This window comes from Neophocaena asiaeorientalis, unplaced genomic scaffold, assembly GCF_003031525.2.
Source record: "Neophocaena asiaeorientalis asiaeorientalis breed wild unplaced genomic scaffold, Neophocaena_asiaeorientalis_V1.1 scaffold226, whole genome shotgun sequence".
NCBI classification, from domain to species: domain Eukaryota; kingdom Metazoa; phylum Chordata; class Mammalia; order Artiodactyla; family Phocoenidae; genus Neophocaena; species Neophocaena asiaeorientalis.
The window spans coordinates 2364640-2382392 of record NW_020173037.1 but is presented as its reverse complement, the minus strand read 5'-3'; the positions used below and the strand labels follow the sequence as shown (position 1 = coordinate 2382392).

General features: G+C 45.0%; 1 protein-coding gene across 1 annotated transcript in view; it reads left to right on the top strand.

The window, feature by feature from the left end:
• Positions 1 to 17753, top strand: part of ST18 (ST18 C2H2C-type zinc finger transcription factor) — a 65916-nt gene that overhangs the window by 29090 nt on the left and 19073 nt on the right. Inside the window, exons 9-12 of the mRNA XM_024742560.1 lie at positions 2284 to 2529; positions 9664 to 9779; positions 14868 to 14930; positions 15673 to 15741. Of these exons, the coding sequence (XP_024598328.1) occupies positions 2284 to 2529; positions 9664 to 9779; positions 14868 to 14930; positions 15673 to 15741 (494 nt within the window). The remainder of the gene's footprint in view (positions 1 to 2283; positions 2530 to 9663; positions 9780 to 14867; positions 14931 to 15672; positions 15742 to 17753) is intronic.

Sequence of the window (17753 nt, the reverse complement as noted above, 5' to 3'; positions counted from 1 at the left end):
GCCCCCCCCCCCCCCCGCACCCTGTCCTCGTTGTCCTGCCATTTGGAGTTTCAAGCACAGAGAGATGTGATGTCTGTTGATAATCTGAATAAAATCCATGCAGTAAACGTGTGAGCTGCCCATCCATGGGCAGAAAGGGGCCCTTCCCTGGTGCTGTGTGTAATTTTGAATGCATCTGTGAGCTCACTTAAAGCCCATCTGTACCCACACGGCCGCCTCCAGCCCAGTCAGGTGCTCAGAGCAGCCGGCTGGGGCACGGGGTGCAGAAAAGCACCTCTTTTAAACATTAGGAATGATTTTTTTTTTCAATCAGCCCATGATTACTCAAGATGTAGGACCATCACAACTCTGAGAATCTCCGATTTTTTAATTTACTCATGGGAAGTTTCTTTTTCCTGTAAAAGCTAAAATATATATTCGTGTTGTCTTGGAATAGTTGGTATTTTTTCAGCAAGCTCGAGTCTGCACTATTTATGGGTTTTGCACTATGAAACACTGCAGCCCAGTCACGTGACTCCTTTTTCCTAAGCCATCTGTCACAGAGGTCTGGAATTTTATGTGAATGTTGGTTGTGCAGTCTTAACCCAAGTTTTTTTTTTTTTTTTTTTTACGAAAAATGTCAGCAGCTACAATATTTAGCATTTTACTTTACATTGGCCATTAAACTTGATAGCTGTAGCTCTGTTTCTTTTCTGTAGTCACGTATCAGTTTTGAAGCCAAAAATTGCTCTGATGTACTCCTGGCAGAATGCATTGTATCATGGAGAGGGCACGTAGCACTGATATGGTTAATATCTTGGATTTTTGTAACTAAGGTTTATTAATGCTGGTATAAAAACGTATTTGATATTATACAGATGGCATAAGATGTGGTGGTTACTAAGTTATTATCCCGGATAAGCTGTACTGTGAATTTCAGGGCTTAAAACTATCACAGGAGATTAAACTGTTTACTGAAAAGGACAGAAAGATATGACCAGACATCTTAGTACAAATATATTAGAAGTGTATTTACCTCCCACAAATATAATAGGGCATTTCTACCTCATAGGCTGAGAGACTGAGAATAGGAACTTTGCAGATCAAACAAGCAAACAGAAGAGATGCTTTTATTTTTTAGCTCAGGCGGCCGCTACGGTGGGTCACGTCTCAGGGGGACCTGCTGGGGAGGGGGTATGGGTGCAGAGTAAACGGGGAGTTAAAATAAACCCCTGGGAAGTAACCGTTAGGGATCTTACGAGCATATTCAGAGAAGACTTCTGCTTTGCCGGCCAAAGGGAAAAGAGAAGAGACATTGTCCAGAAGCTAATTGTGAATTGATGGATGACAGTGACAGTGCCGCTCAGGTATTCATTTGACCCACTTGCGAGGGTGGCGAGCTCGTTCACCCCGCCTTCTGGGAGTTACCGCCCGGCGGTGTTCACGGTTCGGGGCCACGCACGCCATCCTCGGGCGCACGAGTTGTGGAAGGTCCAGGGCACGTGGGGACTTTGTTGGCACTTGAACCTTAAAAAGAAAATGAAGCTTAGCCAAAGGTCTCCCGAAGAGAAACGCCGTGAGGTAGAATTAAAGTCTCATACTGAGTATCTGGAAGAGAATCACCTTTATTCTGGAGTTTTCACTGTAGAACTTACCCGCTGCTGCCCGCCCCGTCCTGTCATGTGACACCTGGTACCTCCACGCCAGGCCCCCAGGGGAACTTTGGTTTACACTGCCGCCTCCCCCAACACGCCCGCCATGCGTTAACCAAGCTTTTCTGGCGCGAGGCACCCAGGGTGAAATGTCACTTTCATACTAATCTAATATAGTTCTCATATTTCCCAGTAGGACGTCTCTTCCAGCTGGTTATTTGTGCGCGTTTTTCACGTTAGATTAATATTGTCATGGGGGAAGAATATTGTGCCTCTTTATAAGCTCAAGTGTTAATGCTTCGGAGGATGAATTGGGAGTGATGATTCTGCAAACTAGAAAGGAAGGTTTAAAGCTAAACTTGGGGGGAAAAAAAGGATAAAACAGGTTTAGCCAGTACATTTAGTATTTGGACCATCTTATTTATATTAGGCTTACTTTGTTTAAACCCAGAAACACGAAGCTCACTAATGGGGCTGCTCTGAAAAGTCTGCCTAAGAATTGAACATTAACCAAAGCAAATCGGAAAGCTAGATTTAAAATCAGATATACTTACATAAAAGCTTGCATTTAAAATGATCCCTTAAAAGCCCACATGGCTAGGCTACCACTGCAAACTGCTTAAATGTTTTTCTGTTTCCTATTGTATACCAGGGAGCCGAGATAGAAGTGGATGAAAATGGCACATTGGACTTAAGCATGAAAAAAAACCGAATCCTGGACAAAGCTGCACCCCTAACTTCCACTAACCCTTCTGTTCCAACTGCTTCCTCTTCCCCATTCAAAACCAGCAGCCTGTTGGTCAATGCCGCCTTCTACCAGGCCCTCTGTGATCACGAGGGCTGGAACACGCCTATCAACTATAGCAAAGCTCACGGGAAGACAGAGGAGGAGAAAGAGGTATTGTTTCAATGGGGCCGATAAGCTTGAGACGGAGCGTGATCGAAGGGTGTGGTCAGCTTTTTCCTCCTGGATTAATTCTCACGGTCCTGTGTAGATAATACGTAATTCTGTACCTTGTTTTTGATTTTGGTAAAACGTTGGTTTTCAATTTCAGGAGGAATTTATAAATGAATCCAACGTTTCCCATCCCTTGCCTAAAACAATATGTCATTAGAGTGCGCTGTACCCCCATTACGGCTGAATAGCACGCGCTGCGTGAGAGGTGGCATCTTCTCTCCCTCGGACACGGCAGCCTATGAGGGGCAGGGTGTCACCCAACACCAAGCCGCCAGCCTCCGTGTGCTCCGCACCGGATGCCGGAACACGAGAACGAATCGGGGGCAAGGACGCATCTCGTCAAGTTCCCTTCCGTGGTTTCGTGGAGGGATGGTGTTGGCATCCCTGTGTGCCGAGCCGTGGTCTGGGGACTGATCGTGGACACGGGATGTCTCAGCCATGGCAACTCCAGAGTTGTGGGCTGGGCTATCCTTGGAGGTGGCTTCACCCCTGGAAGCCAGACATTGTGGCCGTGCAGGAATTCATCAGCCCACATCTCACAGTTGGAGCGCCCTGGCTGGGTCTGATTAGCCTTGACTCAGTGTCATTCAAGAGAGTTCATGGCCACACCTCCACTGGTTAGATGCAGTGACATTGCAGATGCGACCCCAGCTTTACTGTAGGTGATTCTGTTTGTCAGGGAAGTGGTTCGTTCTTGCCAGTTGACGTGTTTAAAGAACTGAAATAGACATTTGAAAGTGTGTATCCTCACCTTTTACAGTTGTGTGAAGCTCAGAGACTTTGGTGGAAGACTAAGTGGATTTAGCATATGCTTTTTTATTGAAGTATAGTTGATTTACGATATCATGTAAGCTTCAGGTAGAGCACAGCGATTCAGTTATACATGTGTGTGTGTGTGTGTGTGTGTGTGTGTGTGTGGATTCTTTTTCAGATTCTTTTCCCTTATAGGTTATTACGTAATATTGAGTATAGTTCCTTGTGTGATTTTTAGCATCTGCTTTAACATCTCAGGGCATGAGTCAATGTCAATGGCAGTGATGACAAGACTGGGCTGTTTCCTGTTCCCCTTCTTTCCTTCCCTCCCTCCCATCTTCCCTCCGCACACTTTCACTGTGATCCCCACGTCCAGGCAGTAAGATCGGTCCTGAGGATGCAGTACCACCTGGCACACGCTTCCTGCCCACGCTTCCTGCACGTGCTTCCTGCCCAAGCTTCCTCCACACGCGTGCTCAGTCTGGTAGGAGGACCAACCTGTAACCAAGCTCACGGACCAGCGAGTAGCTAAGCAGGCACGCAGAGTAGACGGGAGGGCCGGAGGAGCCCCCAGGACCCAAGGCAGGCTCTGCGTCACCACTGGCCACACCATCACGGGGAGGGTGGGGGGACTGACACAGCAGCAGCTTCAGGTTGGAGTCTGCCATACAGGGTATAGTCATTGTCACTCTGCTTGGCTTTTAAAAATTCACCCAAGGACTTCCCTGGTGATGCAGCGGTTAAGAATCCGCCTGCCAATGCAGGGGACGTGGGTTGGAGCCCTGGTCCAGGAAGATCCCACATGCTGCAGAGCAACTAAGCCTGTGCACCACAACTACTGAGCCTGCGCTCTAGAGCCCGCGAGCCACAACTACTGAGCCCGTGTGCCACAACTACTGAAGCCTGTGTGCCTAGAGCCCGTGCTCCGCAACAAGAGAAGCCACTGCAATGAGAAGCCCGCGCACGTCAACAAAGAGTAGCCCCCACTCACCGCAACTAGAGAGAGCCCACACACAGCAACGAAGACCCAATGCAGCCAAAAATAAAATAAATAAATAAATTTATTAAAAAATATTCACCCAAGTATTTAGGGATGGTCTTAGTTAATCTATCATAACACTGTTTTAGAAGAACTGTTTCTTAAATCATATACATTTGACTCTAATAAATATAAAACTGACCCTGCAACGTGTAAGAAACTGCTTCGCCTCAGGTGGTGACTGTGAACCGGTGAGTGTGCATCTCTGCCCTCTTCCATGTCCCCGGCTGCTTCAGCTGTGCAAAGTCACAGAAGTTACACCTAACTTACGTCATCATACAATCCAGAAATCTGCCGGTATTCGCATTAGCGATCTCTCGGCACGCGGGTCTGAGATGGAAGTCAGGAGGCAGGGGGAGTGGGCTGAGAGCAAGTTTGTCGATTCGGTCCAGTCCGTGCACATCAGCTCCCGAGACGGGGGACGCCCCCAGTCCACGAGACTCCCGATTGCCAACCGGGCCTATTCCACTCCCCACAGGGGGACCTAATGGCAGTTACGAGGCCTGGAGGTAGAGGTCCAGTCAAAGGCACGTGGCACGGAGGACGGTCCCTTCCGGATAGGCATCACGGCGTCCCTGTTCCTGGGCGATCCAGCTGGAAGGGAACCCTCCCGTGTTGGGGAGTCTCGGTGCTGCGTGCAGGGGCTTAGACTTTCTGTCCTCACCCCTGCGAGCCCGCTGTACACAGGCCAAGGTCACCGTTGACAAGCAGTCTCCTTTCTGTTCACCAGTCAGGGGTCCAGTCCAGTCCCGACCAGTAATGAAGCATAGTGGGTTCTTGTTCCCTTCAGGGTGTTTGTGTCATTTGACATCGGTTTTAAGTTTGTGCAGCGATGTCTACAGGGTAACCCTCGTATTCTGGGACACTCCTGCGGCTTGGGGGTCTAGTGAGCACCTCAGGGACCTCCTTGTATGTACTTCTTATCCCTCAGATCACCAGAAAATTCAGTCTCATGACAAATATTCTCTCTTTATCAAAACATGTGGATTCACCCAGGCGGCTTTATGGATTCAGCTGGAGTACGTTCCTATCTAAGGCTGACGGACCTGTGACAGTGTTCAACGTGCCAGCAAAATCGTGGGGGAAATGACTTGTTTAGATTAGATTTCTGCTCCTTCCAGAATGGCTTGCCTCCTTCGGGTCTGATAGTGTAGACTCACTGCTGCAAATGGCAACCTAAGTATTCTGACGTCTGGAATTGACAAGCTAAGTGGAAATTCAGTGTTACTGAGAGCAGCAAAGAGGACTTTGGAGACATCAACTGAGTTCTTGGAGTCCAAGTGCTTGCACTAGGGTTTTTGTTTTTTTTGCGGTACGCGGGCCTCTCACTGTTGTGGCCTCTCCCGTTGCGGAGCACAGGCTCCGGACGCGCAGGCTCAGCGGCCATGGCTCACAAGCCCAGCCGCTCCGTGGCACGTGGGATCCTCCCGGACCGGGGCACGAACCCGCGTCCCCTGCATCGGCAGGCGGACCCTCAACCACTGCGCCACCAGGGAAGCCCTGCACTAGGTTCGAGTTGACAAATATGGTTTCAGCCTAACGCCTATTGTCTCGGTCTGAACGTGGGTGGTTCATTGCTGGGGCGCTGTCCCCGCGGGGACACACACAAAGGTGCTTCTGAACCCCTGTAACTCCTGGGGCAGCTTCTCACCCTTGTTCTTTGTGCTTTCATCCATGCCAAGGTAATTTACCAATAGAGAGTATTTTTCACATTTTGTTCTGAATCCCTAAATGAAAAATGTGATACTCGATAGTTATTATTTTGAAAAAGTAGATTGTATTCAATGTCGTCGTTGGGAAGGTAGCAGAGGGAGGCCATGTTGGGTAAGAATAAAGATTAAAGATCTTTTTAAACAGCATCTCATTATCCTAACAGTTCTGAAAGGCAGGATTATTATCAAAGTTTCTAGAGGAGAAAATTGAGGCTTGCCGGGGTAAAGTTGTTGTTCTTTGGTCATATAGAAAATAAGTAATGGGCCTGGGCTTCCCTAAAATGAAGAAAAGGGAGAGGGAGAAAATGGAGAAAAGGAAAAGAAAAAAGTACACAGGGAAATGGAGACAGCTAGGAAATATTGAGAAAAAGCAGGAAGGAAAGGAGAAAGAGAATAATGAAGCAGTGGTACTTGGCCAGGTGTGTGCTGGAGACCACAGTGGTTTTGGTGCTTCTTAGGATGGCAGGACCGGACCAGAGCCCCTGAGCCCGGTTACAGGACGTGACTCCACGTGACCACACAAACCAGGGACGGATGGTCCTGGCTGTCCTTCCCGTGAGCTCTGCAGAGACGCAGCTCGGGGCCCCAGCGGTGCTCTGCGAACGTGGACTGTTCCCACCTCCCCAGCCCCGCGCATCCCACGTGAGACTCACACCCGTTGCCCCGACCAGAAACTGGGCGATTATTTCCAATTCATTGTTATCTAGTTCATATGCACAACAGTTGCCTCATTTTGGTGGTAATTTTCAGAAAATATTGTCTGTCTCTCTCAGTGAAATAGCCTGTCCAGATGCCCTCTAAAAACAAAATCCTGAATCTGGAAAAACCTCAAATTATCTCAAAAGGAAAGCGCTGAGAAATAACTAGGCCTGTCAGTTTCATTCAACTGTCAGTTCTCCAAAGATTTCAGGGCTTCAAATGTTAAAAGTGCCAGATGCTATTATCTGTTATTCATGTTCCCATTATGTTCTGGTCTTTACTGAAATCTATATAAACTTCTGTCTGTACATTAAAGGAATTTCATTGCACCCATATACTCTCTAAACACACACATATATATGTGTGCCACATTTTCTCTTTATGTCTCCCCAATATAAATTTATTATTTTCAAAATGATACTTTGAATGTTGAAAAAATTCCGACAAATGATGTTGGCATATTTTTATGGTGTGCTATTTAGGAGTTTATCCAATATACAATGCTTCTGTAACAAAATTAAGCATTCTTATAGTGATGGTCACCTGTATTTTAATACCTATGCTCTCTGCAAGCTTCTAGAGGTAGAATTCTGAGCAAAAAAAGAAAGGGAAAAAGACAACTACTTCATAATGCAATCACATACCCAAGAGTCCATAGTTTTTAAAAGAAGTTACAAAATATTTAAAAGGTCATATCCAATAAAATTATCCTACCGAAACCTCAGCACATACCACTGTGCTAAGTTAAATACCATATATTCTGCAGGCATTCATTTTGAATGCATTTGAGTCAAATAAGTTAAACTTTCATAGTCGATCGTTTCTTTCAAAATCCCTTGTCTTCCATAATATGCAGATTCAACAAACAACAGCTAATGACCTTTATGTGTTCATCTGTACGTGCCTCCTTAGAGACACTTTGCTCTCGTTCATCGCAAAGAAAATAATAAAATAGCTCCTTTTCACTTTATGCCATTTTTGTGAAAAATTCAGCGTCTGAACAGAAAAACAAAAGCTGTTCCACACTGAGACAAAATTGGATTTATCATTTGTATCGACTCTCAGAAGGCCAAGTCGTTTGTAAATTATAGTGGAAAGCACCACCCGGGCTGAATCCAGGTAGCTCCAAATGAAACGGAAGATGGTGCTAACGCTTCACTTTAGGCATTTACGCTGTGAAACGTGAAAAGGATAAGCATAATTCAGTTCTTTTCTGTAGATTCCACGGAAGCCCTTCTCTTCTACCTTAGTAGATAACTCTCATCGAACACCTATTTCTCTTCAGTTTTCAGGGGTGTATTATTATCTGCTACTATTTTCAAACACTAATCAATAATATAAAATGGAATACTCAGTATTAAAAATACTATGAAAGAAGAAATTGGACCAAACCGTGTTTTGTTAATTTGGTCTGAAGATAATGTTACTTGAGGTCGTGCAAACGTATTTACCACTGTGTGGTCCTATGGAAAATCATTGATTGAAGTGTTATCCAAGTAATTAATGAAAGAGATTGCATTTGCCTTTATGACCGAGATGAAGGCTTAAGCGTTTTTCTTTGTTTGGGAAAATCCAGGGACTTTGTTTTTCCACTGATTTGGGGTGTAGACTCAGGATTATTAACATTGTATTTGCCCTTTTGCAATTTCATATTCACTTGATTTAAATGAGGTTTACCTTGAATAACTCAAAATTGCTTTCTCACCTTAAATGGGTCAGTACTTTTGAGATTTAGGAGACAGTTTTTTTATATTAGTTAATCTGATCTTAATATTAAATCCAGAACGTATTATATTTACTGGATATAAACTTAATGATAAAAGTAAGCTATTTATGTGACTGAATAAAACCGTCATTAGTTTTCTGTAAGATAATATATCAGATGGTAAATAAATGATTTGAAAGGATCAATGAGATTTCCTTATGAAATCAGGATCAGTACCAAGCTTAAACTAAGGCCATGAAAATTAGTGATAACCCAACAAGAGATTCCATCCAATGAGTAAAACCATTACAGAATGCCAACTTAGCAAAAGAGGTAGTTTAAGGAAAACAGGAAGTGATGTGAGACTAAAAGCAATTATCCAGAAAAATCAAACTAAATGTTGCCTAGATATTGTGGACTCGGTGATTACATATTTAAACAAACAATTTAAATCTTAATTATCTGCTTATCAGAAAGGACATTCTGGGCTTCCCTGGTGGTGCAGTGGTTGAGAGTCCACCTGCCGATGCAGGGGACGCGGGTTCGTGTCCCGGTCCGGGAAGATCCCACATGCCGCGGAGCGGCTGGGCCCGTGAGCCATGGCCGCTGAGCCTGCGCGTCCAGAGCCTGTGCTCCGCAATGGGAGAGGCCACGACAGTGAGAGGCCCGCGTATTGCCACAAAAAAAAAAAAAGAAAGAAAGGACATTCTCCTAGCCTAAATTTACTTCTTCCTTCTCTGTTTGAAAATATGTGTGATTCATTTTTTGCAGTGTTTCTTTTACCAATGACTGCTGTGTGCATAAAGAACTCTTCCTATGTTCTCTACGAAATGTTTGCTATGCTGTAAAACTTAAAATATATTAAAATATTAACTTATTTACATAGCTCAAGAAATACCTCTGTAGTTATATTTGCCAAAATGCAAACTTTCTAAAGGTGTGCCCGTGAGTTATAATTTCTCATTCTTCACCAAGCATAAATGTCCATAGCAGTCCAGATCTACCCTTATACTCATTATCTTATTTATTTTGTGTACAAATCCGATGAGGGATGTCATCTAAGTCTTTAAGCCAAAACTCAAATTTGACCCCAATGACTTCAAATACAGTTGTCTTTCCAGGGTTTCCTAATGCCTTGTGTGCTTCTGTATTATTTTTGTTTTCAGAAAGACCCAGTGAGCTCTCTAGAAAATTTAGAGGAAAAGAAGTTCCCTGGAGAGGCCTCCATACCAAGCCCTAAACCCAAGCTCCACGCAAGAGATCTCAAGAAGGAACTAATCACGTAAGTCATCTGGAGTGGCTTACTCTGTGGTTCTAGAACGGAGACTCCAATTCAAAACCTTGAGTAATAAATAACGCCTTGGCTTATGGAGCTGACTTTGCAGATGTTTTAGGGCAATTTCAACCAGTTGGTAGTTAAATGTTCTGTACATACCTAGACCTATGCTCAGAACTAAGAGGATTATGAAAAAAATGTACCTGACATGATCTCATGCTAAGAGAATTAAAAGTCTAATCGACCGAAAAACAGAACATGTAAAACAATTAGAAATGTTTATGTTCTGATCAGCAGATCTTAATCTAACACCCACTGGCCTCAGAGGATCCAAGTCAGGGCTTCAGGGAGTCTACAGACTCACAAAACTTAATGGCAGAGCATTACTTGGGAAGGGGGTTCATGGTTTTCGTCACATTCTCAAGGGCTTCCGTGCCTCAGAAGTTGAAAGGACAGGGCAGGAAGTACTAGTCGAGCTGCAGCGGGTTCTGAGACAGGCCCGGCCGTCTGGAGCAGAAGGGCCCGAGCTGAGCCCCAGGACCAGGTGACCTGGAGAGAGCGAGAGAGCAGGGCGAGGGCCCTGAGAAGATGGCCAGGTTTCCCGTGAACAAGCCACAGGGTGTTTGGGCAGAAAAGTGCACTAGGGCTGGGGTATCTTAGGAAGAGCAGTGTGCAGAGTTCTTCAGGGGCCGGGTGCACGTGGGGACCGTCTGGTGGCAGGAAGATCACCTGAATTGTTGGCTAGAGATGCAGACGTGAGATCGTGAGCTGCGGCCTGGGAGATGGGGCCTCCAGGGAAGATGTATAAGAGGAAGCGAACAGAGTGCCCGGCCCAGAATTCGAGGGCGCTCATCCTGCTGGGACCTGACAGGGAAAATGAAGCCCACAAAGAACAAAGACCTGGGGCCAAGGGGGAGGCAAGTGATGGTCATGGGAGCTGAGAGCTCAGAAAACTCCCACCTGGGCCTTGGATGGTCTCAGATGCCACAGCAAGTTCAAAGAGGTTAAAGCAGAGAAGGCAGGGCAAACCCCAGGAGAGCGGGCCTTGGGAATAAGCGAGGCCAGCCAGCGGGGGGACGGGGGGCGGGGGCAGAGCTGGGGTGCGAGGGACGTGCCACGAAATGACGCAGGGACGTTAACTAGGACTGTGGCCTGAGCCCAGCTCGCACACCCTTACTCCTCTTTCGCCCCGAAGACCGCTGACCGGGGGCTGTTGGAGGTCACAGTGTGGTACACACAGCTCGCTTACGGGTGTGAGTTCGCCCGGGCCATCGCCAGGACACAGGCCGTCCTGACCGCCTTCTCCTCGCCTTCCGGTCACCGCTGTGCGGGGGACATGGAGACATTAGGGTGGACGTTGAGGGAGGGAGAGAGGGCACAGGGAGGGGAGGGGCTTTCAGGCAGAGGCAAGGCGGGAACCGTGGCTTTGGGGCGTTTATATCCTCAGCAGATAGTGTAGTCCCGGGGGGTTGGTTGCCGGGAGTGAGTGAGTGACATGCAAGAAAATCTTTTCCACAGGAACGTGATTAAACGTTCATGTATATTCTCACCCAGTACAGTTAAAGCTGCCAGCTAATGAGAGTTTCTAGCAGAGAGGGACCCTTGCACTTAGGCGCTGGCATCTGTACCCTCTTCTGAGTCCCCCAGCAGAAAAGTACGTTTACGTTTTTCTAATACAATAGATTAAGCACCCTGTCCTGAGTAGAATGCTCTGCCCACCGATCTCTGCGGGCCCGTCCTCCCCTCCCTCGGCTCTTCCCCCACGTGTCACCCACCCGAGAGGCCTTCCCGGCTGTTGTGGTCCCCCCTTCCCAGCCCCGCTGCTCCCGCCCCCTTTCCCAGGAGGGCAGGCTCTTCCAGCCACTGAGGTTGCTTCTTCCACGTCCCCGCGTGGGCCCCTGGTACCACTGCACTGCCGCTCATTTCCCCAGTGACAGGGACACACCTCAGACGCTGCACAGGCCCTGCACACGCAAGCTGTCGATCAGAAGGCCCGAGCCAGCATCAGTCTGTCCTGTCCACACTCAAGTGATTTTTTTTTAATATCTTTATTGGAGTGTAATTGCTTTACAATGGTGCATTAGTTTCTGCTGTGTAACAAAGTGAATCAGCTGTATGTATACATATATCCCCATATCCCCTCCCTCTTGCGTCTCCCTCCCACCCCTCTAGGTGGTCACAAAGCACTGAGCAGATCTCCCTGTGCTATGCGGCTGTTTCCCACTAGCTATCTACCTTACATTTGGTAGTGTATATATGTCCATGCCACTCTCTCACTTCGTCCCAGCTTACCCTTCCCCCTCCCCGTGTCCTCAAGTCCATTCTCTACGGCTGCGTCTTTATTCCTGTCCTGCCCCTAGGTTCCTATGACCATTTTCTTTTTAGATTCCATATATGTGTATTAGCATATGGTATTTGTTTTTCTCTTTCTGACTTACTTCACTCTGTCTGACAGCTGCTAGGTCCATCCACCTCACTACAGATGACTCAATTTCGTTTCTTTTTATGGTCGAGTGATTTTTAAATAATCGATTATGCTGCATTCCTTAAGGATTTCGTGGGCAGACATTGCTGCCTCGAGCATGTTGTTCTCTTAGGAGGTTAACATTTCCTGATGATGTAGGGCCCACATACCAGAGCTGCACGTCACCAAGCACAGCACCCTCCGGGAGGTGCCCTGGCGCGGCCATGTCGAGGCTGCCATGGGCCTGCGAGTCAAGTTTCTAAAATCTTTGTATGCATTTTGTGTCTGCATATTGTCTCAGATATCTTCCAAAAGGGCCAATGTTTATCCTTTGAAGGTAGATTTTGGAAATTTCCAGAGTCGTTCCAAGCTAAATGAAATGGAAAGAACTGATAATTAACCTGCATCACCATTTTAGACAGAAAAATTAAGTGTGATTATTTTGTAAGGGGCACTTCTCATTGGTGCAAAGAGAAAGGGCTCCAAAAAGATGGTGAACAATTTTTGGAATAGAATCATGAATTCCTAGGAAATTGACTCTCTAGAGGCCTCGTGGTCTTCTGCTCATTTCGTAACAGGGGAGTGCTTGTGTGGGTACCACGTACTTCTACACACCTGTGTCACACACTGGTTCTGTAAACGTCTCACTGCTTTACAATTTCACCCTGTCCTTATTATGCTTTGTTTTATGTTTCTAAGAGATAAATGCACCTTAATTGCTTACCAGAAACTGTTCCGCTAAAATAGGACTTTTTGATGTCATTGATCAACATGAATTTGCTTAGAGTTTGAGCCCCACTTACTGAGGGAACTAGCTAGTTTCCTTTCTCTGAGTTGTGATACTCTCATTTGCAAATCTTCCCAGAATACAGCACCCACCTGGGATCTGCACATGTTATCGTACAAGATTTCTCATTGAAGATCGGATCCAAAACAGGACCTTTTCCCACTACCTCGCCCCCTGCAATCTTGGCTTTATTCCTTGACCTCTTTGTACCACAGAGCTGAAACAAAATAGCCACTATTTAAATGCACACTTTATCATTATACTTCCTAAGTAATTTATAACTGTCTGGTTTTAAAAATCACTGGCACTTTGCCTCTCCTGGCAGTATTAATAGGCATAATTTAAAAATAGAAATAAAATTTAAAGTAAAATAAAACAAATGCAAAGCTATTTTGGCACACCAGGTGGCGATGTATTTCCAAAGTAGGAATTCCCAGGGCACTGTAACCCATCTCTCACGCTCTGAATATTCCAGCTGTGTAATTATCGAAAAGATTTTTTCTCTGCTTAGCGGGTGAATGGCACTTGCAAGATAACTCAGCTCAGACGTTAGTCGTTGTTCTTTTTTCTCTTTACTTGTTTACATATATTTGTAGCTTCCGCATTTTCCTTTCTGATGTTCCATCTAGAAAAGTGGTGGGCAAAGAGCTGGCTGGTTCAGCTCGGATCAAGCTCCGGAAATCAAACATCTCTCTGAGAGATGAAGACGTTCTAACTCTTACAGTTTCTTTAGAGTACCTGAGAATGATTGGAAAGTAGCTCACAGGGGAAAAAAATACTGAGAAGGTGACGTTTCAGAAATCTTGGATGTCATCAATCTATCCCCAAATGCCCCTTTAAAGAGGCAGAGTCTGCGTTCCACACGTGGGTGAGCCTTCACGTTAGGCAGGGTGCCGAAAACATCAGAAAGCACTAGTGACGTAGCTGATGTCCCTGATTATTGACACAAAGACCACCGAGTGGGCTGGGGTCAATCTGCTTACCTCACACCAGCAACTTTCAAGCAGCGTCAGAGGGAAATAAAGGGCTCAGAAACCAAGGAATCTGTTAACTCTGGCAGCAAAACTGCTCAGGATACCTATCCACTTGCATTATTTTTAAAACACACATAAGATGCGCAGAACGTGACCAGCTTCTGAGATAAATGAAGTGCCCGGGACAGACTCTGGTCTTGGGCAGACAGCCTGGAGAGCCTACTGCTTAGGTGGTTAATTCCTCGTTGTCTTTGCTGGGTTCAAAACTTTGAATGAAACTGATCACAAGCTTTATTAACTAAACTTCGTAACTATTTCTGTACTATCAGCAACTGTCCCATCTAAAATGTCAGTTTACATTTTAGCCATATGTAGTATTTTCAAAGATCTTCTTTTTCAGGTGTTTTCTAACATGCTTATGAAGTTACTATGTTATCTTTTTCTTTAAAAAAAAGTCACAAAAATTTCTTTCTGAAATCTGTGATATGATTGGTACCTAAGAGCTGCTATCATGGTGAAGCATGGGTGTTTAATATTTATGTTTTATAACTCATATTTTCAAAGAAATAGAACACCACTGAGTGTTGATTCACTCACATCCATTACCAGGACACGTATTTTAGCATCACTGTCCTCCATCGTCTGAATCAGAGAGCTGATGTGATCCTGGAAACTAATAACTCAGGATCATGGCAGTTCCCTCTTGTCTCGTCTGCTGGTCCTTACATAATCTACATCTTTAGTTCATTAGCTTCTTCACGTCCCATATGTGTTAACTGGTCTTGAAAAGAGAAGCTACCTCATACCCAGTCAGAGCAAGTGCATGCGTGAATGCACCTGACCCTGATTCTATGTTTTTATTGACCCAGCTGTCCAACGCCAGGATGCGACGGGAGCGGGCACGTCACAGGCAACTATGCATCTCATCGCAGGTAGCTCCCCACCCTCTCACTTAGGCGTTCTGCATCTGTCCTCCGTAAGGACTCACCCTCACCCTCTCTAGAAAGATATCTCGATCGGGAGTTGGAGACTGAGTTAGTTGGGGTTTTGGTTCGTTTCATTTTTCAGAAATAAAGCTAAGTCTTCAGTCTTTTTACTGAGATTGTAAAGAAGGTGTACTTCTCTGGTCAATAACGGTTTTCTGATCCTATGATCCAGGCTACAACCCAGAAGTTAGAGTTCATGTCAGGCTCGGGTCCTGTCTAGCTTTAGGACTCAAGTGAAACCCAGGTAGGACGGCAGTGACCTGAACTGACCTTTTACGCTGTGGGAGGCTTCAGTAAAGGGTCGGAGGGACAGTAGTGCAGAGGCTGTGCTCGGCCCTTCCTCCCACCTGTGTCACCCATGTGATTCGCTGTCCCTCTGGGCAGGGCCTTAACTTCTGAGCACCATCCCTCGGGATGCAGAGGGAGGGTTCTCTGGGTCAGTCATCACTGGAGCCGGGGGTCTCGCTGGGCTAAAGCCCCTGGTTTGGTAAATAGCAAACCAGAGTCTGTGACAAGTAGTCAAGGTACCCAAAGCCCGGTCTGGCTAGAGCAGCAAAGACGGGTTCAGACTTTTTCCCAAAGCCCGTCGGTGGATTGAACATGTGTTCACCAGCTCAGGCTGCCCCCAAGTCAGGCCTGCGTGCGTCAGCGCGTGTGTCTCTGTTTTTGCTTTCTCCTCCCTCTTCAGTGTTTCTGGATGTCCTTTGGCAGATAAGACTCTGAAATCCCTCATGGCGGCCAACTCTCAGGAACTCAAGTAAGTGTCCGGCCAGGGTGGCCCTAACCAGGGGCAGATGGCACCTAAGTAAATTATGACCACGCGCTCTCTCACCAAAAACTCTAACAGCTAAAACCAAATCACTGTAATTTAGTTTAGTTAATTAGCTGGACTTGGAGGGTTTGTATTTCACAATGTTTTTAAAAGCAATGATGTTGGGCTTCCCTGGTGGCGCAGTGGTTGAGAGTCCGCCTGCCGATGCAGGGGACGTGGGTTCATGCCCCAGTCCGGGAAGATCCCACGTGCCGCGGAGCGGCTGGGCCCGTGAGCCATGGCCGCTGAGCCTGCGCGTCCGGAGCCTGTGCTCCGCAACGGGAGAGGCCACAACAGTGAGAGGCCTGCATACAGGAAAAAAAAAAAAAAAAATGTTAAAAGCAATGATGTTGAACACCTACGACACCTTTTCTCTATTACCTTCAGAACGTGTATACTGATCAGACTTGGAGGGTACGGCCAGCATTTTCATCATCTGACTTTAGGAAAACTGCTCAGTACTTTACCTTGTGGGCATTTTGAATCATATGACAGCCTTTCACTTTTGGGGGCGACATACAATTCTGGCTCATTTTCACCTTGTCTACAGGATCTCAAAGTCACACGTATATTAACTTATGTTGATTGATTTGATTTTTCCTACTATTATCTTCTTTTATCCCAAACTTCTCACCTGTTATTTTCATGTGTGGTTATAATACTTGCAGACTAATAAAAAGTTATAATCCACTATTTACCCTTTAAAAATATAAGGCATACATTCAGAAAAGATGAAGAATAACATTAATTAGCAAAACGCATTTGCACATAATATTTTAGGAAAAATCAGTGTTACTAAGTCTAGTGATAAAATAATATTTGTGTAAATAGTAGAATTAACACTTGGTGTCTAAATTACAGGTAAAATTTCAGAGAATATATCTTCTTAATATTTTGCTAGTATTTCCATTTTTTAACTTCTTTAAAATTTATCTAAAAATTATCCAAAAAAAGTTTATGAAACAAGATGTGATATTAAACAGGTATAAAAATTCAGAATTTTAGTACCATGAACAGTAAAGACAACTCTAAAATATACAAAGTGAGTGCACAATTGATTGTGTCAGTGTAGATTCTAGAAATCGTTTTATTGGCTACCATCTTTCTAGATTGAAATGTAAGGATGTGAAGTGGAGACTTATTAGCAGATTGAAAGGAGAGAAGGGCTAGGCATACTCACTCAATCTTAGTTGCTCTGAACTTCCGTATTGCCGTATCTTAAAAATAGCTATCAGTTCTCCTAAGTATTTTCTCTAAACATTATTTCTAGAAGAAAATGTTGATAATACATTGAAAACATGTAGATTGAGTGGTTCTATAGCAATGTTCAGTACTTACCTGCTTTATACAGCCACCTAATAAGTAACATCTTTGTGGGTTTTTTCTGTACAGAAAGAAAAGGGGACATTTCGTTGACCTCTTGTTTGGATATTCAGGGAGAATTTCAAAACAAGGTTTTTTTGGCATAGACTTTTCCAGAATTGCAATGTGCTAGTAAACCACTATTTTAATAAAAATATTAATAGCATCTGAGCCTTTCTTACAGTATAGAATATGTATTAAATCTCTAAATGTTTGGTTAGAGAATCATTGCAGGGTTCTCTGGTTAGCTCGAAGAGGTGTATGCAGATTTCATATTTCCTTCGAGAAAAGCATTCACTCCCTATGTTCCGCCTGAAGATTGAATATAGAAGAATTTCTGTGAAAGTTCAGTGGGTTGGAGTTTAAGGAAAGGAATAATGTTCACATTCTTCTTTGGATTATTATCTTCTCAAACTCTTGTTCGAGTAGAAATCTGAACCCGGGTGGGCATACAAGTGAAGTAATCACAATGACCTTGTCTACAAGAACTTTCAGGAAAGCAAATATTTTATGACAGCCTCTGCATTTTATTTTTTTATAAATTTATTTATTTATTTATTTATTTTATACGTTTTTACTTTTGGCTGCGTTGGGTC